Raw genomic sequence first — 23,239 nt, 5'->3', positions numbered from 1 at the left:
GATTTAAATTTTAAACAAAAAAGAAAGAAATAAGAACAATAGATAAAGTCAGATCAAATGCAGAGGGAGCTCTCTGTCCCTAACCTTTTCCTCCATGCCGACACCTCCAGGGGCTCTCATTTCACATTTGACTTTTACTTTGCCTCTCAACTAAATTGACCGCCAGAAATGTGAAACTTTGGCAAGTGAGACGCCCCAGGGGAAGCCATGATGCCGACCTGCATGCTCGCTCTGTGGCGTCTGTCTGCACACAGGAGTAAATCAGCTCATTAAAATAGATGAAGAAAAGAAAAACAAGATGAAATCGGAGCCCACTGAGGAGTGCGTCTGTGTGTGTGTTTTTCTGCCTGTCACTACATTAGCGTGTCTGTGCCTTGCTCGGGGACAAGGGGGCTCTCAGGATGGATTCGTCAGAATCCGGGGGCTGTGCTGAGCACCATTAGGATCAAGGTTGCTATTTCAGGATGCTACCTGCTGAGGGATGTACTCTGCTCACAGTTTTGATGCCCCCTCTGCCCAAGTCCATTAAACAAGAGAAGATAGCCTGTGCTGCTGCTGAGTTACTGCCTTAGGAAGACATTTTAGTTCAGTTATAAACATGAATAACTGAACTAAAATGTTCAGTGTTTTCAACATGAATAACTGAAATAAATGATTGTTTCTTATTTATACTCAACTTTGCCCCCGATCTTACGTCTGGTAGAGACGAGCAGTTAATACTTTCCACCTCCACTGAGACGCCGGTCCTTTTTAAGAATTGCATAACCGTCTCCACTTTAGTTTGAGTAGTAACGGCAGGGCAGAGAGAGGGGCAGGGCCCCTCAGTTCTATTTGTTTGCTTTTTTTAATTGTGTGAGGAAAGGGCATTTCATCACGCAATGTCTTGATGATCATTTTGAGATAAATATTTAAATGAGTCCTCTGGAAAAGAGGGCTGTTTGTGTGCATGCGTGTGTGTATGGGGGAGTTAAATATGTTTACTCTGTCTGACTATGTTCTTAACTTCCTTGAAGAGACTTATAAACAAAACTTATAGCAGGGTTCTACTTAAAAACTTACAGTTTAACGTTAGGATTAGGTTAAGCTTAGGAAAGTAATGATTACGGTGATAATCATATGAGGATTAGGGTACTTCCCAGGGAAATTAATGTAAGTCCTCTGAAGTGATGAAAACCCAGCTTTCTGTGTGCGTGGGTGGGTGAGTGTGTGTGTGTTACTTTGAGGAAAATGAGTCAGCATTCTTTGCAGACTGACTTCCAGTGATGAACAGACCTCTGTGACCTTTAGAGTAAAGGGTCACATCAAGCTGTGGCAAACTATTGGCCTCACATTTTCGATTGATGCGTTGAGGCTAAAAAGAAAAAAAAAACTGCTTGTTCGTTGTTATTTTATTATGGCATATGAATATAAACATGATTAAGCAGTTACACTCTGGGTCCTTACTTAACCGTCAGTAAATCAGTGTAAGTTGTTGAAGCTGTGGTCAAACCGATTTAATCTGTCAATAGAAAACACCAGATATGTCTCTTGCTTTCATACAGAGAGTTTATTCAGTCGACTTGAACAACAAGAACTCATTAGTCCCCTGCTACTATGCAGTACACTTGGGTGACCACTGGAAGTGCTTTTGCTGCACTGAAAGCATTGAACAGGCACTTTATATCTCGTACAGACAACCTGTCAGGAAAAACAGGTCAGTGACAGCTTTAATCCTGCAGAGGGCAGAGTTTCACTACTGATGATACTTACGCTGACCTCCTCTGTACTGTTCTCCATTTTAACTGTCTGATAGTGGATGATATATATATGTGGTGGGAATATTTTACAGTTACATACTTGTCTTTACACTCTCACAAACTTCATATATCTCTAAAAGATCTTTAAACACCCTCCAAGCAGTTTCTGAACTGATTTAGAACTAATGTTTAGCTGTAAAGAGGCACAAAGAGAGTGGATGGAAAAGAGTAGTGGCGAAGATAAGTCATCTGCTTTCTCTAAATTGGACCATCACTTCTATATTTTGGTTGGCATAAACAATTTCTTGTGAATCTATGTAAGCAAACACTTTCATTTCGAAATTGCTTTACATTTATATTTGACTGGGAGTAAAACATGTGACAGATCTTCTGCAGATGGCTTCACTGTTGTGGCTCCCTCTGCGACTTTGTGGGCAAAGCAGATGCCAGAAAATTTAATTAACTGAAAATGACATTCCACAAAGACCCACTGGGGATCTCATCGCTAGAACGGCAGTAGCATCAGAGTAAAAGAGTGAAAATGAGCAAGATGGGCACAGATCCATGGGCACTTTAGCGTATTAGGCACATATTTGCTAATGAAACAAATAACTTGATAAAGAACTTGAGAAATGTTACGCATTAGGATAGATATCATCGTTTAATGTCTGAGTGTTTTTGCAGTTGAAGAAATCGGTGTGGGCAGTGATTACAAAATGTTCCGTTGTTTTCTTTTAGTGGTTGATGACTCTGAAAGGGAGGTATGAACTCACCACTGAGTTTACTCATATTTAGCAAAGTGATTTTACAAGGATTGGGAGATGGGGCAGAAAGGGGAGTTGTGCAGGATGAGCGATCAGTCAGGTGACGGGGATTGTATCATCCACGGGTCAGCGCCTTTTCTCCAAGCCTGCCACAGCTTTTTCTACGTTTCTGTTGTGAACAGAAACACAGTTGTGATTGTGTCTGGCTTGGAACATCTGAATTAAGCTAGATTTCTGTTTGGGTTGCAAGTAATACAGGTGCTCTTTTATAAAGTGGTACCGAGCAGACACCAAGGAGCAGTGAACAAAGAGGCACCTCTCTCAGGATGTAACTCTGGCTTGTTTTCCCTGGAATTCTCCCTTAGAGCCCCTGTGAGGTGCCAGTAGATTAACTATCCTTATTTCCCTGCATCCCCTGTTATTGGTCCTGCTTGTTTGCTTTTAATAACGCTTGCCAGCCTCCTTAGTCGTGAAGGAGGCTGGCTGACAAGCAGACAAGAAGCCGGGCAGGTGGGCAAGAATAACAGGTAGAGATGGTGTGATGCTGGACAAGTCGGATGTAGAGGGGCTTGTCTAACACGGGTGCTGTAAAAAGGTCACAGTCCTACAAACCCACAGTCTTCGGCACAGTCACAACGAACGTGACAACTCTGTGATGTTGTCGCTTTTGATACCATCCTCTCCGTTTGAGGAGCTACACTCTTGTCTGCCAGACACACATCCGTGTATATAGACTCGCATGCAAACACGCACTGATAGTTATTGGCTTTGTCAGGTGCAAACCTGGGTGGAAGGAAACAACATCACCTACTTTTGATTCCCTCTGTACCAAACAAAACAATCATAAACTTGAAGTAAAAAAAAATAAAAAATAGAGTGTAAAACTTGAGGCTGAGAAGGAACATTGATCCAGTAATTGTCCCAGGCTGATTATTAATAGCCTGCATTGTTGCAACAGTCTCAGTTCTAGCTTGCAACCTCAATTGTTGTTGCTGTTTCCTTTTTAGGGGAGGCAGTTGTATACACTGTATACGACACCCCTACGGCCCCACCAAGCTCCACCTTTCTGGAGCAGTGACTCACTCATCATGGCCGCTGATGGTTTGTCCCTAATGGTGGCCCATAAATAAAGCAGCAACCAATGGAGAGAATTGATTTCCAGAAGCATGCAGGAGTGGTGGAGATTTATGATTGGAGTCGATCTCCTCCGCAGTGCAGTTTATCACTCTTTCTGATATGTTTTGCCCTTCAGTTTTATTCTCCGTACCATTACTCTACCTCTGACTGTAATGCCCAGAACAAAGTGTTCCCTCTTTTGGAGATTATAACATTTGCCAAATCTTCTTTTCCCCTCCCTTTGATGTTTCTATAGTTTATCTTCCTTTTTTTATTCACCCATGCATGCTGCTTACCTGGCCTGAAGCAGCTTTATTTTTCTCTGTCTGTCTCACTCACCTTTTAGTTGTCCAAGTGAAATTGGACAGACTCTATCAGATCGACCTCTGTCTTTCTGGAATTTGCCCCTCTTTTCTGATTTTCTGTCTGAGTGGCTCAGTCTGAACATCAGAGTTGTTTTACATCCAAGGCAGAGATTTGAACTCCAGTGTGTGCAGTTCGAATCATGGTGACGCACTCCTTAGAAAGATCACACATTCTTTTTATGAATTGGTAGGTTAAATGTCCTAATTTTTTGTGTTGCTGGTTTTAAGAAGTACATTGATCGGATCTGGTTAAACTGCATGCTTAAAGGATCTCATCATTTGCTGTAATCCAGCCCCCTGATTCACTTTACACAGTTAATCCAGCTATGCAGCTACATATGGATTGGCTTGCTCCAGATTTGCACATTGTTTGGCAGATGTTTTCTCTGCTTCGTGCTTGTGCTGCTGTCTGAGTGTGTGTCTCTAATGTGTGTGTGCTGGTCCTTCCTGCTGTGGGCATCCAGGTGCTTCTAGCACTAGGCGCCATAACAGACCTGAGTTTATTAATGCTGTTCATTTCCTCTCGTCTGTTTGCCTCTGGCTGCCTGGCTGCACGGTTCTCGAGCCCAACATTCCACACACTCCACTGGAATTAAGGGAGAGGCCTGCGGTGAGGCAGGGAACGAGCTCAGGAATGTCTCTGTTATCACTGGGAGAGAGGATGGAGGGAGGAAGGGAACGGGAGGTCAGGCTAGAGGGCCCCGCTGTCGTTAGGTCGACTTCAGCCAGGACTGCTGGAGGTTGTCGGGGCTTCCATCAACAAAGCTTTGATCACTACACACAGCTCTGCTGATAGGCTCATATTACCACAGAGGTGCGTGCCTCTGGTCCAATCAGAATATGTAGGAATCTAATTTTAGAGCTGCGGCTTTTTAAATCAATATCTGGACTGCTATCAGTGGCAGTGTCATGTAGATTATCTCCCGGCTTTCACAGATGTCACACCAGCTTGGCTGTGCTCTCAGTCCACAGTGTTGGCTGCTGAGGATCACCCTGCATTCACTCGCATGGGCACTGACTTACAGACTGCACGTGCATGCGAAAGGACACCATCACGGGCAAAAGCATCCTTCTGGGTTAACTGTAGCTGGAGTCAGACCGCGTGCGGGCATATGCACGCATGTGTGGTGAGTGAACGTGAGGAACAGTTTCATAACGTACGAACGGGTAAACGGAATTCTGTATTTTGGAAGCTTGTGGTTTAGAAGAGTGGCATGTGTTCCCCTGACATGTTATCTGTTAGTTTGGATGTCAGTGCTTAATTTTAGATGGTCATGCCCAAACATTTGGTTTTCAATAGCAAGATAAGAGTTGCTTTTTGAGGTTTGATGGCTGCTTCATTGTTCATTATTACCAAGCTCTGGAGAAATATTGCAAAAGGAACAGCTGAGAGCGCCCTGTGTCTCTTTATCTGCGTTATCTTTCGATCGCTGTCTCTGTGCTGAAAATGTTTTTTTTAAGCAGATCAAAGCAAAGACAAAGAAAATATTCTGGAGTGTCCTGTCAGAAGTTTGTGTAAGAATTTATGGATCCGATTTTAACATCTCTTTTCACCACTCACTGTAAGGAGGCTTCGGTACTTTGATGACTTTGGTTGGCCAGCCGTGTTGAGTCACATCAAGAAGATCCTGAGTTTAAACATGTGTCTATGTTCTCTTATGCTTTAATGGGTTTAATTTCACCGTTTGTATTGGAATGTAAAGAGACTGAGGGGTCTTTTAAGTGCTGGTGGGATGCTGGATGTCTTTTTTGTGTTTGTCTGTTTGTTTTTTTTGTGCTATTCAGTTTATCTTCTTTGCAAAGTTGGAGGTTGGAGGAAAAAGTTAAACTGAAGCTTTTGCGTAACCGCCAGTTTTTCTCACAGGCAGTTCAGTCTTGTAAAGCCTCTTTATGATGCCTACAGTTCAGTGTTTCAGCGCGAGCGTTCAATGAAAGGATTTTGGTGTGAAATCCATTTAATCTTGTCCATGCATAATGTTGTGGGAGACTATATATAAATACAAAGGGGATTATTTTCATCCTTTTACAAGTCCTGCTGTAGATTTTAGACGAGAATTAATGTGAAACAGTTTTCCTCAAGCATTTGGCTGAATATAACTGAAAGCAAGAAATAGGTGAAAGTTGATAATTGAGGCTCATCAGGCAAGTTCAATACCGACTAGAGTTTAAAAATAGATTTATATAGATTTTTTTTTCTATAACTAAAGGTTAACTGCTGTGTTTCAGACACTTTCTGATTCAAAATGCTGTTGTCCTCTGGAGTCCTAATGTGTCACACATTCTGACCTTCCCGCGGGACTGCTGACCCTACACATTACACACTGACTAACAGCATGACAACACAACTAATCACAGCCTCGTAGCTGTGGTCTGCATAATGTTTCATCTCTTACATTCAATAATTAAAGATTTGCTTGTTCCCTCAGAGTCGCACACAGCAGCGACGAGACCACGCTGTGTGTAAGTTCGTACCGTCGTGTAAGAAAAGCTTGTGTTATAAATCATAGTAATAGAATTCTAAGCATTTATTAAACACATATAAACACAACATGTAATGGATGACGTCAGAGCTCCACTAGCTTGACTCCTAGCTTGTTCCCTGGTGTTGTTGTCCCAGCAGTGCTGCTTCCATATGTTGTTTACTGTACATGTCACGTGGTCAGGCCAGTGGCACCGGTTAAACTGAGGGGGCCCCAGGTGACACACGAGCAGAAGGCAAACAGAGGCTGACAACATCGCCACACAAAAGTCGGCTCTCTGTTGGTGGCGCAGCAAGGGCAGACACAAATCACACGCAGCGCAGATTCATTTTCTCCTCGCCCTTTTGTAGACTTGTTTTTCCTTTTGCTTTTATTACGCCGTTTTCCTTTTAAAGAAGAGAGACATGCAGCGCACATAACAAGCAAATCTGAAACTCTTAAGATGTCAAAAGCAAAACGTTGAGTCAACGGTTCTGCACAGGGAGATTTATCCATATGATTCTGCTTTTCACTGTCTGGCAGATAGTTTGTTGTTATCTGATCTAATACTGTTGGGGCATTGACTAATTAATCCTTATTTTGTTACAATCCAGGAAAAAAAAAGCATTATTTATTTAACTTTTCTTTGCAGTCGGTGGGTGATAATATTGTCTGAATGTGGACCGAAGGGTTTCATTTTATTTTTAGAAGGTTGCAGTGCATGGTGCATCCAAAGAAATTGATCCATCATAGATTGAGCACTGTTGTGCTTTATTTCTGTTGCATCAAACTGGGTTGAGAGGCAGCTGAGAATTTTTAGAACAGATTCTGTTCGGTCAGCGTTTACAAAACATTGCTCTCTGTAAGTAACTGTAATTCCCAGTTTGTCCCATTGAAATGGGAATGAGGACAGCTATTTTATTCTATTTGCACATCTAACTTTTGTCCATGGAGCCTAAGGTTGTCTAAAACTCAGTGATTCTGAATGCACCCTTGTATGACTGCCAAGTTTAATATTAAACACACACTCTTGCACCTCTCTGCTGGGCGTACTCCCTAAATCCGGATTGGCATATTTAGTCTCTTCTCACATCTATACATTCACAGGAACCATCTATATTTTGTAGGATTGCCCACTGGAAATCACCCCCAGCTCAGTTCTGACCCAGCTCTGGCCCCACAGTGCCCACCATGAGAGTGGTGGCTTAGACTGGCTTTTAGGTCCGCTCCCTTTGTGCTGACTTCATCAGGCTGGTCCTTTGAGCATGGAGCCAGCCTATTGCCTTGTGGCTCTTTCTTTCTTTTCAGACAACAAATGTGCTAAAACAGCACTCTGTAATCACTTGGCATTAGGGCCCGTTGTGTTGGGCATTAGTGGTTCGAATTGACCAGGGGGACGTTATAAAAATGAGTCTGACAAGAGAACACCAAAGCTGATGAGTCTGGATCCTGGCACTGGACGGCTGGAGGATTAGTCAGCTAACACACTGGCTGGGGCTTCTGCAGGGTCGGGTCCCTTCGCATCTCATCACTACCAGGCTTGAAGCGGCCCCTGTGGCTGCTGCCTCTCCAACGGGCAGCCTCTCTGGCTGGCTCTGGTACCCATCCTCCACCGCTTTCTTCCTCCAAATTATGTCCTCTTGTAGGCTTGTGTTTTCGTTGGGGCTGCGAATGATGTCGTGAACTGAAGAAGAGTGCAAGCCTGATTCTGTAGTTGAGAAAAATTCTAGTTATTAAAATTCAAAGTCCAGCTGCATAGACTCTTAACTGCTGAAACACATTGGTGATGGTGACTGAATACAGAGCCAGCTCTCATTTAGGTCTAATTTTCACAGTCCACTGTATCAGCCTCGCCATCGCAAACGCTCAGTTGAAGATAAAGCGCATGTAGTGTTTCACTCACTTTAACCTTTCTTCATTATCATCCCTGATACCATCTTCCAATAAGTACAGTCACCAGACATGAATTTACCTCATTACCACTGACGCGTTAAATCAGATTTACTGCACAGTAACTAAACACAGCTTTTGCTTTTCGAGTTAACGCAGCTGATTTGACAGAATTACGGCTGCTTTTGTCTGACAGGCACTTCTCAGCTTGTTCTCTTCAACCTCTTCAGTGCCCGTGCCTGATTCTCTAGAAACTCCTGCTGTTTCCACTTCTTTGCCCAGTGTGAGCAGCTTCATACTGTTGGAATGCAACAGTAACAGGCAGTACCATGAGAAGAGTCAAGCAGGGCGGGGATGAGGGGGGGGGGTCCTTTATTCAGGCCAGTGCCGAGTTCACTGGACTTGAAACATTCCCTCATTGTTGAACACTGCAGTGTATTTCAGCCCGGTCCTTGTTTCTGTTATCTCACCTACTAATGTCTATTATCTTTGGAGCCATCTTATCAACTCTTAGCCTTTTAATTAAGTTACTCTCCCTCTTTCCTCTTCCAAGCTGGCACCTATTTCTCAGCCCTCCAGTCCTCCACTTTTAATCCTTTATCTTCCCTCGGTTGCTTTTTCCTTCTCTGATTTTATCTTCCACCCTCTTCCATGCTCTCCTTTGCTGTCTTTCTGTTTCCTTTTTTCTATCCCTTTCTTTAAATATGGTTAGTTCTTGTCAAAACATCTCTTTGTGATAGTGTCCTGTCACAATGAGAGACAGACTCACCGATGTACTTCTGTCCTTTGGAGCGAGTGGACTGTCTCTTTAAGTTTTCTTTTTTTTTTGTTTTATAGATTTTTATGTTAACTTGCTCATCTCATCGTTACTTTTGCTCCAAACCATGACACTCTTCGACATCTTTAGAGTTGAGTTAGCTCGTTGATCAATCTGTTGACAGAAAATGAATATTTGTAACGTTTTCAATTTTTTTTCACGCAAAACAAGATCTGTGAAAGCATCAGCAGCCTTTTGCAGGGTTTTTCCACTCTTACTTTATGACTTTTTCTTATGATCCTTTGATCTTTTATTGGGCAGTCAACAACTACATCCCACTTTAGAGGTTTCTAATTTTACCTGCTCCATTGAGGTGTGTTATGTTGACATAAACAGGACTTAAAATAAACCAGGCTTTGATCATTTATCTCAGAATTTGCGCACTAACAAAACGCTTTCATCACTCTATGAAATAAGACCGTCTCTTATTTCTACTCTGTTGTTTTTTTTTATTGTGAATTGCAAGTGTTACCAACAGAGCAAAATATATTGAAAACACTTTGTTCCTCTTTGGATATTCAGTTGCTTTATAATGTGCACAGTTTTCATCATTTTGAGGAGATTGACACGTCTGTTAGCTAAATGTTTTATTGTGAATGAATGTTTCAGTGTTCCCATGCAACATTTTTCTAGATACACTTGCAAATGCCATATTATCCCTTTAGATCAGGATGCAGCATATCCATTTGATTCTCTTTCAAACCTAAAACAACCTTTGAGCGCTTCTCACTTTTAAGCTTTAATTTCACGACGCACATAAAAATTGCATCCTCTCATTGATAAACAAAGGTCACAGTCAGGTCTTTACAATAAAAGTAAAAGGTTTATCATTTATCTTTATCTTTTTTTTCGATATTCATAGTGACTCTAAGGTCTGAGAAATATATATTGTTTTGTGGACACCAATAATTCAGATAAGGGTTTTTCAGAAAATCCTCAGGTTTTCAGGGTCGGTTTTAAAACACTGATTTTTAAAGCGATTTCTTCGGGGATGCATTAGGTCCTTAAGGGTTAATGGAAAACAATGAATAGCATTTGCCTACAGTCCCACAGAGTGTCAATGAATATGATTGTATGTGCAGTGAGCAGTGTACATTTGAAACAGTGGCGTATCTGTGTGATATTTCTCTTCTTTGAAAGGTTATATTGGATGAACATGGGGAATGTCTCCACACTGACGTTGTTTCCCTTTGACGTGGTATCACTCTTACACCTTTTATACACACACAGCTACACGCTGATGTATGTGGGTGAGTTTGAGGCTGAGATGTGCAACTGTGCTGTCGGGCGGTAAAAAAATAAATCTTCACTCTGATAAAAAAAATGAATTGTTTTCCCACAGCATGACAGCCTGACATCTACAGTTGCTTCCCGTATCAGACTTGTAAATCTTGACTCTTACTTAAAAAAAAAAAATCAATTACTCACCACTTAGAATAAGTGTCAAATGGCGTTTTAGTGCCTGCTGCCTGCTGTCAACACGGTAACTTGAGCTGCTGCTGCTGCTGGACTTACCGATGTATAATTCTGTCTCTCAGTCAAAGAGAAGCAGCTTTGGAGGCCAAGTGTGTGTGTTGCATTTTTACTAAGCTGAAGATTTACAACATGTTTGACTTCTGATAGCCTGTACGTTGGCCCACACGAAGACACATTGTCACTTGCACAAAGGGAGTTCCCGGGGTTTAATCTGAAATGAAAAAACGAGTCATTGATACATTTTACATCGTTTTGTAAATGTTTAGCACATTTGATTTCATTTAAAAAAGGAAAGTAGTCACACTGACTGTTTTAAGTCCTATAAAAGACATTTACAATCCTTCATCTTGCTGCTGCCTTTCATTGTTGCAGACAAATAGTCTGTAACGTTTGAAGGGAAAATAGTTTCACTTGTGAGCAGGCTCACCGGCGATGTTATCGACTGTGTGCTGATGCCTGTTAGCAGCAGACTCCGTACACAGTCGTGGCTGAAAAAAACCAACAAAAAATAGGTTTAACTAGGTCTAGCAGAACGGCGTTAACCCGGCGTGATCAGATCACATGATATCATTACAACTCAGACCCCAGAGGGTTCAAATTCGTCCCTCTCATCTGATACAAGCACCCTCAAGGCTGCGTTTCAGAGCTTTAACCCTAAAGTCCTTGTTTGGTTTAAATCCAGAGTGCTGAAGCAGCAATAACAATGAAATATCTCTCATGTTCCCGATACTGTAACACACTGGTGTGCGCGTATTTGTGTTCAGAATCTGGCTGTAATTCACAGGGATTTAGAAGATACACTTTCACAGAGTAGATAGTGTTTCTACACTTTTATTATAGCCCAAGGTGAACATTTAACTGTTATTATTGCCAGACAGTTTATTTGCTGCTTTTATTACAACCCTCTTTACTCTGTCCAGGGTGACATGTAGTACTAGTTCTGCATAGGTGCCACGTGAGGCTGGCTACTATCTGACAGATATTGTGCCTCTGACATCTGACACAGATGTGAGTGTTTTTGTTTTGTTTGTCGTAGTCATACAACGTGAAGGTGCAAATGCACCTTCTGGAAGGAAAGTGATTGATCTGTGAAATAGATATATCTCAATTATGCTTGCACAATTATGTAGACTATTGATTATTTACATATAGTCATGAAGAAAACTGCTGTAAAAATGACATATCAACACCCTGATTGTTTTTTTGTTTTGCTTTTTTTAGCAACTTACCTTATGAATCTTTACATTTTATGTGCATCATATACATCACTTTAGCTTGCACGTCTTTTTTTTTTTTACTTTTTTTTACTCACAGCTCCGCATTTTTACTTGACCATCGACAATTCTCCATCTCCTGGGGTTGCTTGAATTTCTTCCCTTTATTGAGTCCTTGAGGCCAAGTTTTAACACCATCTGCAGGAAACGGTGACAAACTGTCTAATCTTCAGTTGTTGTTTTTTTTTTTTATATGAACCACTACAGCTGCACTATCTATGCGCAGCGCTTTAAATTTAGGTCAGATTCAAACGTCCAAACTTACAGCAGTGTAGCTGCGCCATAAGCAGTGCTGAACAGATGAAGAATATTCAAGGGTCGGTCGTATTTTGCATTAGATTTGAGTCATTACTCATCTCCCTCTTTTCCCAAATTGCTGAAGTGCCTACATCTGCAGTTAGCCAAGCAAGTTGGAAAACTCTTATAGTGTGTCAGCACCTTAATGCATGCACCTGTCACTTTAGTGCACGTCGGTGTCAGTAGATGATAGAAATCTCATGTAAGTGCAGCCTGAGTGCAAGATATTTAACACATTTCTACAACATTTTTTTCCTCCGTAGACGTACAACTGTGTATTCCCAAGTCCTTTGTTGTGTTATCTTCATACTCTGAAACATTTTTTTTCTTTTTCTTTTTCTTTTCATTTTTATTCTTTATTTTCCTTTTTTTGCCTTTTTTGCCATGTCACAAGTTTATAAGTCTTTGTAATTGGAGCATTGGTTTTGAAGAGGGAAAAAAAATGGCATTCAGCATAAACAAAAATAAGAAACTTTGGAGTACGGCCTGTACTTGCTGGAACAGCAAAGACACATTGTGATGCCCTCGCCCTTATAAACAACCAAAACTGGGTGGCAACAAAAAATGCTGCTTGAAGTTACAGTTGGACTGTACTGTATTGCAACAATGAAAGGAAAAGGTTGAATTGTTCATGGAAGTATTTACTGGCGAACCACATTCCTTCTCTCTCACACATGGTACATTGAGTTAAGTGTGTTGTGGATTTTGACACATTTTCAATTTACAGTCTCATTCTGCAGCAAACAGTGTGGTTGTCACGTGGTTGGAAAACATGATGCAACGGCTATTTTTTCCCTCCCCATCTTTTCAGGATATTGAGTGTCCATGGGTGTGAGACACACTTAAAATACATTCCTCAGTCAGTACTCAGGTTGGTTGGAGACAAGGAAATAACATTGTCATGGCCTGCTTTTTTTAACAGAGAACTTTTCCTCATCCATCTGTAATGATGCACTTCAGCTTGTTCGGCTACTCGGGGTATCACTGAGAGGCAGAATAAAGTTCATCCAGGTTCACTGCAGCATAGTTTCTTCTCGCTGGCTATATAAGGCTCAGCATCCCTTGACTGTTTCAAAGAGAAAGAGCAAGAAAGGGGAAGAGAAAAAGAGAAAAACTTGAGTTTTTATTTTCGGTTGGTTGATCACAGACTGCCTCTTGGAGTAAATGTCTTTGGAAGATTTAAAGTAGCCCGGTTCCCTTCTATCCGTGACTGACCCTCCACGGTAAATTTAGTTCTCTGAAATTTTTTTTCCCTTCATCACAAGAACTATGCGGTGCTAAGTGTCGCTTAAAATAACGGCACTTCAGACTCTTCTCACACAAGCTTACTTTTGTTCTGTTGGGTGCAGTGAATAAGAGAGCAAAACCGAAAATGACAGCATTAATCACTCCGTTGCCTTTACTTTTAGCTCCGAGGCTGTTTTTTTTAACTTAATATGTTAACCAAACGCAGCCGTTGGTTTTCCACCTGTACACTGCTGCTGAAAATCTGGACAACCGTAATGCTGTGTATCATGAGAGGGTGTGATTGATGAGAGGGACTGCATGACTGGAAACAGCTGACAGGTTTAGTGGAAGACCAGGTTTAGAAGCGCTCTCTGTAAGGTAGTATGTGTACACACTCTACGCTCTGTTGGCTTTGTTTGTGCCCGGTGAAATCCTAGTTTATTTTGTGGTACGATGCAGGGGGGAAAAAAAGCTAATTCTAAGCATTTACCTGTTTGTTATGCTACTGCTTGAATGAATCTTAGGTTCTGTTATAAATATTGGTTCGTTAAGATGAGGAGCACTATACTATGCAGGGTTCAGATGTGGAATGAATCTGACCTCACAGCCCGTACCTTTTCATTACAAACACATTTCCTTTTTCACAGATTCCTGAAACCAGATATGTGTTTCATATTAACTTCCCTTTTAAGGCAAGTACAATATGAACCCAGAGGGTCAGGGGTGCATTTGCTAATCCTGTCACATGACACTAATCTGGTCACAAACAGTTGGCCTCTTGCGCCAGATTTGTAATAATGTAGAGCGGTTGATAACTATTTATTCAGTTTGAAAAACATCATTCTTACAATTTCTGTTGATTCCCAAAAAAATTTCACCACTATGTTTAGTAAGAAGAGTACACAGTAAGACTTCTGGGTATAGTTTTACCTATACGGGGCTTCAGAGACATAGATATAGCACCTCAAGTTGGTCTTGAGTCTGCAGGAGGTTTTAATTAGTATGAAGAAACAAAGAGCCTCTGCTGGATCTGCAGGTCAGGTCTGAGTCAACAGGGCACAGGAGGGATCACTCGGTCTCTCACTGACACCTAACTCGCTACAGATGAGATCAGGGAAACAGCCTCTGCCTCGGAGCTTTCTCCTGTACGAAGCAACTGCTTCACATCAAGCATCACTTTCATCTTTATTTATCATCATGTCACTGTGTGTGTTTGCTTACGTGAGCTCTTCAGTGTGCATCCAGAGTCAGCTTTGCATTTTTAGGATGTGCAGATTATCCTGTTTCACTCTACATTAGCCTTTTCGCTGCAGGAGGGGCTGGGTCGAGTGAACCTTGTGATGTGTTCCATCTAAATGTGGGCCTGAATGTTCACCTTTGTTTTCCATGTGCCCACTCTTCCATGAGCGCACCTGAGCTTTGAAGCTGCCTGTTGTCCAGAAGAGATGTGTCTCTGTGCTCGTGCTTGCGTGTGTGTGTGTGTGTGTGTGCGTGCGTTTGTGTGTGTGTGTGTGTGAGTGTGAAAGAGAAAAAAAAAAGAGAGAGACACAGGCACAGGATGCAAAAATAGAGGACAAAGGTAGCTTTGATCACATTGGAGTGTCACTAATGTCACGCTTCTCTCAATATGAACATCTGAGGTAGCATCACAGCTTTGGATGAGACCAAGTAGTGAGCCGGCGAGGAAGGACCTCTGTTTATTGTCTTCTTAAAGGTGATCTGGCAATATTTTCAAGCTCAGCATTGGCCATTTTTAAATTGCAAGTTATTGTTAGCAGACACCTGAGCGTTAAACATGTTAAACATCCTGCTGTCAGCACTAATCGATCCTGACAGGCGTCTAAGGACATTCAGGCGGAGTGAGCGGCTTGCATCTATACTAGTATGTATTATTTTTATTATGTCAGTTTTATGTGTTTTGTGTCTGTTCTTTGTATGCATCATTGCTTGAGATTGTGGTGAACCCTTTTAATGTAATTTAGAAATGATTCTGTTTTCCTGACTGAAGTATGGCTGTTGGTTTTAGAGATATTCTGCCTTGATACTTTTGATGGCTTGCACTAGCCTTTGTGGGGATCATCCTTTGCTTGCCACCCTCAGGATATGTCTGCCACTCTTAGCCTGCGGTATTTTTCGTAGGATTATGTCTGTTTGGAATTAACTCCTTAGACCACCTAGACTGCAACCAAGCCCTCCTCCACCGTTGAAGAGGAAAGACACAGAGGAAGTAATCATTAGGGGAGCGAGATGGGGGAATGTGATTGCTCAGTTTGTTTGGAAAAGGCAGGGTGTGTCTCTGCCTTCATGTGCTCTCAATTACACATATTTCTAACAGACAGACATAGAAAACTTCAGTAATGTCACGCTGCTTCATCATTTCGTGTTTATCCTGTGGCCCACTTTAGTATTGCACAGATTTTGTTGTTTCCTGGAAACAGAGGTAAACTGTGAAACAATGCATGCTGAGATTGTTGCATCCTGTGGGTGGGGGTCTGGTTTAGGAAGTCATAAGAAGTTGACTGAATGCCTTTTGTGGTTTCCTGTGAAGTGACTTATCAACCACAAACACTGACAAGTCTTTTCTTTTTTCCTTCTGTTTTTAAAAAAAATAAAGACTCTGTATTCAGTTTGCTGCGATCTACCAGATAAGCAGGGACCAACAGTATGAGTCTCTACAGATTTCTTATGCAACTAACTTTATCAAAAAATTCTGTAGGCCTACACATTGTTTTGTGCCTAAGGCGGGCTCTAGTGCCCCTTTTACACCGATCTCACAGAGAAATAATCTTATTTAAAAACACAAATACAGCTATCAACCATGCGCCAGATATGAGATGTTAATAGACCACAGCAGTCCTTGAGTAATGTACATTTCACCGTCATCTCACAAGGAAAGTGAGCATTCAGCATCAACAGGGACAGCGGTGTCGCTTCTCCTTATTGTATCCCAGGCTGTTTATTCCAAGAAATACCATGGGGAGGGGGGTGGGGGTGGAGGGGGTGGAGACTTTATTAGCAGCGATAAAAAAAAAATAGATGTGGATCACAGACTGATTAATGTGATGAAGACATATACAGGTGACTAATTATTAACAGAACACAGTGCTAAAGTATAGATGTCTGGGTAAATGGACGACGTAACGTATATTTTTATAAAGGTACACCCCTATATCAGTGCAGTGGTCCACTCCGCCCATGCACGACACGGCCGTTGCTCACAGAGCCGAGAGCAGGGAGAGGTTTACCCAGCCTGCCTTAGCCATTGCTGCACACCGTCCCACTGATGCCTACTCTGCCCAACTTTTCATCCAGAGGTTAGCGACGCTAAGCCGAAGCGAAAGGAGATAGTACTTCACTGTTTTTTTCAGCTTGACTTTCTTACATGACTCCATATCTGGCCGGACAAACGTTAGCGTTTCAGTTAGCGAAGATAAGATAATGAACTTTGGACTTTCCACACGGCTTTTCGTGACATGTTTCCCGTCGTCCTGGATGAAATAAAATAACAACGTAGCCCGGCGTGGCGGCAGCTGGGCGAGAATTAAACTGGAAGGAGAATAGCGCACTCACCCAAGTGATTATCAAAACAGAGACGGGAACAACTTTAAACCTGCTCCTACTGAAGCGGAATAGTAGTTTAAAATGTCCTCCAAAGCTTCAAATAAGGTGGGTACCTGTCCGGGTAAAATTCAACACTGACCATTACGGTGCTGGCTTATGTAATGTGTGTGAAAGGCCTAACAGTTGCTGCAGTGGGGAAAAGGGTTAATTTTACTGTAACTTAGCAGGATAACTCTTTAGAGACTATTGGTAGTGGGGATGTAATGTACGCAGTGGAGGTGGTATTTATGGATTTGTGTGTAGCTTTGGGTTTATTTTGAAACCGACACCTGCTTACGTTGGCTACAACCATCTGTACTGTCTCTAGTTTTATACTATGGCTGTTGAAGAGCTGTCATAAGTCACCAACTAAGTTCATAGCAGGTCTCAGATCGCTACCTGTTGATACATGGAGTCCTGGTTTTATCAGAGCAGTGGCAGGAAATCCTCATGGATTTGAAAAGCAGCTGAGCCCCTGAGGAAGAAATTCTGCTTTGGGATGGTCGTTTTACTTCAGAGACCTCAGACTATAGCAGGCTGTAAGCTGCGTTTGAGCGACTACCCCATTGCAGCCCACCTCGCGAGCCTTTTGTTTCCCAGGTTTACTATTTAGCAGTAAAGTCATGAAAACAACTGACAAGAAAAGATATAGGTTTCCATAAGTTTGGTCTTTATGAACAAGCTTATTGTTAAGATGGGACGCTGAATTAGATCAGTGATTTTTGGGGCATCCCTCCACTCCCTTGTCCCAACTGTCTGCGTTTGCTGGACGAAAATCTGTCCAATATATATGTGTAATAAGTTTCTAATAAAACATCTCTGGAAAATTTCAAAACCTGGCATGGTGAAGTGCTGAGAGCTGTATCAGTGGAAGACATCTATGTTTCCACAGATATCCCACACGGTTGTCTTTAAACAATACTCGGGTTAGACAGAATAACTGGGTCAGTCCTCACAGACTCTCTAAGTCCTCACTGAAAAATATATTTTTTCTTTGATAGTTTTTTTTCTCACGTTGACAATTGAGGAATGTGTAGTGTTTGTCCAACAGAGCTAATGATATTCAGGTTTGGGCGGTTGTTCCAGTTAGACGAAACCAGCTCCATCATGTCAGCTGGTGACGTTACGCTGTACTGTACACCCTGGCTGCGGTCACACCTTGATATAAAACTTACAGGTGTATTATTCTTGTACTTGGAAACAGGCAGACAATGGTTAATGTGTTACTCAGTGACTCTTTTGTTTCATTTTTAGTTTCTTAGTATTTCCTGTGATGTTAGAAATCTGTACTGAAGCCTGTGTGTTTTACTAGTCGTCAGGACTTTCATGCATTATTTTCTTCCTGGATGCCAACTCAGTTTGCAACTCCTCTGAGGCAACAGTAATTTACATGACATGCTCGGCTGTATTGTGTTTACAACTTCAACTGATTTCACTCCAGTTAGCGTGAATACCAGCCTTAAGTTTTAAGGCTACATCCTCTGAGTGAAGACTTCCCTTTGCTCTGTAGATGGCACAGTTTGAGTGTTTATAGTAGATTAACAGCAGCTCTAATTTTACTCCAATCCAGAGCAGATCGTGTTGCCTGACAGTTGATGGGAAGACGTGGCAGCTGAGGCCAGTGGGCAGCCTGTTCACTCCAACTTACGCTGCACAAGATTGCACCCGAGCATCATTTTCATTTTTGAAGGGCATGGGATTCATGTTTATATACCAAAAGTGTTGAAAGATTAAACAAATTTTAGGTACACGCCTGTATGTTGGCCTTCTCTGCTGCTCATCAGTCAGTATCCACACGTTAACTCCCACCTGATGAGAGGTGATAAACCGCCATGACACCAGTGTTGGTCATCTTCTATGTAAAGTCCACAGCTGTTGACGAGGTTACTGTGCAGTCTAACTGGAACCGCAGTGACATTTGCGGGTGTGTTGACTTCATGTCTCTACAGGTCTGAGTCTTTACTGGTTTAACTCTCCCATTTTAGTACACCTGTTAATGATTTGACGCATCTAAAAACGCATCTCAGTGTTTCACATCCTCAAAAAAACAATATAAGCACCCGTTCTTTTAAACCTTTCATTGATAAATGCAGTCATATCGATCTGAATCTATTTAAAGCGGAAAAACAAGCTGCATCTTTTTTAACACCACTGTTTGAGCAGCCTGATGCATCCCAGTCAGCCTCCACAGAACTGGACTTTCATGTCCACGTTGTATCTTAGAGTCGAGGGATTTCCACGCCTGTAGTCAGCACTGTTGCATCATTCTGCATGTCAGCAGGTGTCAGTAGGTTAGCGTGACGTTAGATAGTTTTGCGGATGTTTTTACAAGCAAGTTGAATGCTAAATATTTGAGTAAATAGAAAGAAGTTACCAGCCTTCACTGAAGCTGCCTTCCAGTTTGTAAGCCTAAATAAACTACACTACAAAAGAATACGTCATGTGCAGTTAAGATAAAGATCTGCTTCAGTGTAGGTAGTGTAGATGGTAGAAAGGTGTTTCTTTTATTGCCCGAGTTCCTGCTATGGCACCGGGGGATAAAGGAAACCCTGCTCTGTTGCTATTATTTACAAAATAATGGTCCACGTCTGTATTATTTTTACTTTTTCTTTTAAGAACGTTTTGGTTTTACTGTCATGAATAACATTCAGGCCAATTTTTATTTACTTATTGTTTTATGCTAAACTCATTCCTCATGTTTACAGAGAGAAAGTTTTAGAGACACAGAGAAGACAGTTTGGCTGCGCTGCTTTTCCTACCATTTGAATATAGAAGGACACATTAGAAACCTATTTAGTCATTTAAGTATAATGATTAATGTGACTTAATTAGAAGGGGCAGTGGTATGACAGTAAACCGGATCATTTAAAGAATTCTTGAAATGGAAAATGTTTGCTTTATTCTGTGTTTTTGGCATTTAGTCCTTCCTGCCGGCTTTGGCAAATGCACGCAAAAGTTAAATGTAATTCAGACTGCAGTGGTCCCTTCAGCCTTTAGACTGGTGTGTTTTGGCTGGAATGAGTGCAAAATGCATTTGCATGGAGGAGGCTGCATTAATTAGTGTGGCACAGCGGGCCAAGAACACCCTCTATTTTGCTTTGATGATTACACATCTCCATTTACATCACTGAAGGAGGGAAAGGCAATTAGAGAACCAAGTGTTGGAGGAAAAAAAGAGACCTGATGATGTTTTTGTTCTCTGTCCTAAGCTCCCCATAGTAAGCTCCGAGTGATTAACATAGCTGGGAGCAGCTAATATCAGGTGTTATTGACAAGGAGTTAAACCTTGAGTTTATAAATCATTTATCCAATCTTTTGTTGATACACTTCTTAGAAAGTTTCACCACCGCCACCCTCGTCGCTTACTCCGTCAGTGTGAACAAGAGAAAGAATAAAACTAACACCTTAAAAAGGTTTGGATGCAGAAATGTGGGTATTTACTGCATTGTGACACGTGTCTGATGCAAACAGACGGCGGGGCCAAATGTTGGGCTTTGTGGACGCTCACTCGTACAGCATGTCACAGGAAACACTCTTGGGCACGGTCATGTTGGTTTTGAAAACAACACATGGCAGAGGGTGATGTGTGTGCACTCCGGGGTTATTGCATGCAGCAGCTAGGAGGAATGTGTCGAGAACCACCGAAGACACTGTCAGTCTCTCTTAGAAAGAAGACAAGATTCGAGACACACCCACATGACACGCAAACTCTTTCAAACTCTCGTCTTGCTCACACCACCAGACGAGTCTTTGATTCTAGGTCCTCGATTCAAAGTGGTTGCAGCCCATAAGGAGAGCAGGTGTAAGCCATTTCTGTATTGGTTGAGAGACAGGCCAGTTGTCTGTACTAAAGGCAGCAGCTGGGGGTCCGATGGCTCAGCTGGGCTTCAGATTTTTTGGCTAGCTTTCTGTGGCTTCGGCCTCTCCTAACAAGAGTACAAGACCATATTTAAGCAAAGATTTATTGGAAAAGAGAGACTTTAACTCCAATAACATTTACTGAGTAGGGTTGAATGTAAGTAGGATTATGTTGGTAACAGTGGAGCTGTGATAATCAAAGTGAGCTCCTTACTAGATACCGCCTTCTGTGTTGGTAAAATGTTAAGAGAAGGCACTTGTTTGTGTTTTTTAATGCCAGGGCACTCAATAGTGTGACAGTTATCAAGGATATCTGAACCGCTTATCCTGTCATCAGCGGAGGGAAATCCTGGGCAGATTCCCACAGCAGGTGGATAGCAAATAGAGTAAAAGAAGCCAAACAGAAAATGCCTTCAGAGGGAGGAGGGGTTATTGCAGGGGTGAAATGGAGAAAGGAAGGAGTGGGAGGGAGAGATGCATCGGCTATAATCTGAGTCACATGGCAGTTCTTAAAAAGACTGCAGCTCTTTTTCTATAATCACAGAATTATGGCTCTTGGACATTCACGTCAATATCTGTTTCAGTTTAATTCAAATGCAACACTAAAACGGAGTGAATTTAATTGCCCTGTCTTGTGTGGGCCGAATGCTTCTATGGGAAACGATAGCGGTGACCTTGCAAAACAAGCCACACGTTCTCATTTGCTCATTGTGTGCTGCATTGTGCGCTTGAGTTGTGAGTTATTCAAGATATTGTACAGTGAGTAGCTGCTTCGCTGAGACCGTAGCATGGATTTCTCCCTCTGCTAAAACCAATATATAAAAGAAATTGACACATGAAGTAGACCACGCAGTGAAATAATAGTTTATTGTACCTCATTATTTTTATAGCTCAGTTCTAATGGCCGTCAGCGAAGGTTAGAAGTTTGGTGGGGCTTGTTTTGATATTGATGTATGGTCTGTTGGTTGATTAACAGGGTAAAAAAATCGAACCTGCCAGAAGTAGTGCTGTGTTTTTTGAGGGCATGAAAGCATTTTGCTTTGGCCAGACTTTGTAAATCCACCTTGTGTAGTAAGATTTTTATGTCATGGACCTCCCCTGTGGGAGGACCAGACTGGGATTACTTCTTCATTTTACCTGCACTTTGGCCTGCTGAAATAAAACAGCTTAGCCGCCCACCAATCGGTCTCATTTTCTTCTGTCTCGTGGTTATTTCTGTATATCTTATCTTACAGCCGGCACAGCAAAGAGACACTCGAAGCTAACGCTACATCCTTTACTATAGTACACAGCAGGGCAGGTTTCTGCAGGGATTTATCATTCCCACAACAGGAATAAGGGATGAGATGGAGCCAGATAAAAGTCGTGGGGAAATACAGGAGAGAATGTATGTGGCTGTCCAGGCTCAGCTGGTTTGGAAAGAGAGGAAGAGACTGGAACAGATTCATCCTAAGGCTTCTTGTCCTACATGCCTTTACACACACTTTCTGTCTGCCATGTGTTCATCTGCTGTCTGCAGTGTGGCATTGGGAAGTTTTTAGGATCAACAGTGGGAGGATTTTTAGATTTTGCCTCACACTTTCCTTATATTTTGTTTGTGTAATAATTTATTGATGATTATTGAAAATAAGGCTGACAACACACACTAACTATGCATTAAAAGTGCACAATAAGCAGTACTTCCCTAAAATGAATCCCTTTCACCAAATATTTTTGACATATTAGAAGAGTTAGTGGTTAGTGGTGTTCTTCCACTTTTGTTGTATGGGGGGGGATGTTTTTTCTTACTGCAGCCCTGAAACAGTGGGTCTGCAGCCACAAGCCAGAAATAGCAGTGAGGGTGTGAAGACTGTAACAACTTATCAACCAGGCTCTGTTGCTGGCTCCTGACTGTCTGGTTGTCTGACCCAAACTGCTTTAACCCAGGCCACCAATCACAGCAGCGTGTCCTCCCAACAGTGTTCCCTTGACTGATCCAATCTAGCATCATCTGTAGGCCAGCTTGCAGAGCAGCTACAAGATAACAAAAGGTTTTGAGCTTTTGCTGGGCTCTGCACTCTTTCTAGTTTTAGTTTGTGTCCTCTTCACCCACGGATAAGGAACGTTCATGCCAGTAACACACAAGAGCGTTTGTCCAGATTCAATGTCGCTGTGTGTAGAATATGAGGCATTGTGTTGTTCAAGCGGAAGCTTACCAGGCACAGATGAAACTGTTGACGAACAGATGTGTTTATGAAACTTTATAACGTGTCCGCATGTAAGGTCCTAAACAGCGTTATGGCCCATGTGCCACAGCTGAATGGTATTTGGTGAATAAGCTCTTTTCTTTTTTCCTGGGGGTAAATTGTGTGATCATTACA

At 42.0% G+C, this 23,239-nt stretch overlaps 1 protein-coding gene across 10 annotated transcripts in view; it reads left to right on the top strand.

The window, feature by feature from the left end:
• tjp1a (tight junction protein 1a) overlaps positions 1–23,239 on the top strand; it is a 100,810-nt gene that overhangs the window by 33,092 nt on the left and 44,479 nt on the right. Inside the window, exon 1 of one of the 10 annotated variants that reach the window (XM_075457729.1) lies at positions 5,024–5,108. The exons of 6 other annotated variants lie outside the window; for them this stretch is intronic. In XM_075457729.1, coding sequence (XP_075313844.1) covers positions 5,094–5,108 — 15 coding nt within the window. In that variant the 5' untranslated portion in view covers positions 5,024–5,093. Of the gene's footprint in view, positions 1–5,023; positions 5,109–13,780; positions 13,800–15,201; positions 15,304–16,632; positions 17,088–23,239 lie in introns of those variants that run through there. 3 more of the 10 variants (XM_075457968.1, XM_075457803.1, XM_075457887.1) reach the window with 3 other exon arrangements.

The sequence above is a fragment of the Odontesthes bonariensis genome, chromosome 1 (genome assembly GCF_027942865.1).
Source record: "Odontesthes bonariensis isolate fOdoBon6 chromosome 1, fOdoBon6.hap1, whole genome shotgun sequence".
In the NCBI taxonomy this organism is placed as follows: domain Eukaryota; kingdom Metazoa; phylum Chordata; class Actinopteri; order Atheriniformes; family Atherinopsidae; genus Odontesthes; species Odontesthes bonariensis.
The sequence above is the reverse complement of the archived record's forward strand: the minus strand, read 5'-3'. Positions and strand labels throughout refer to the sequence as shown.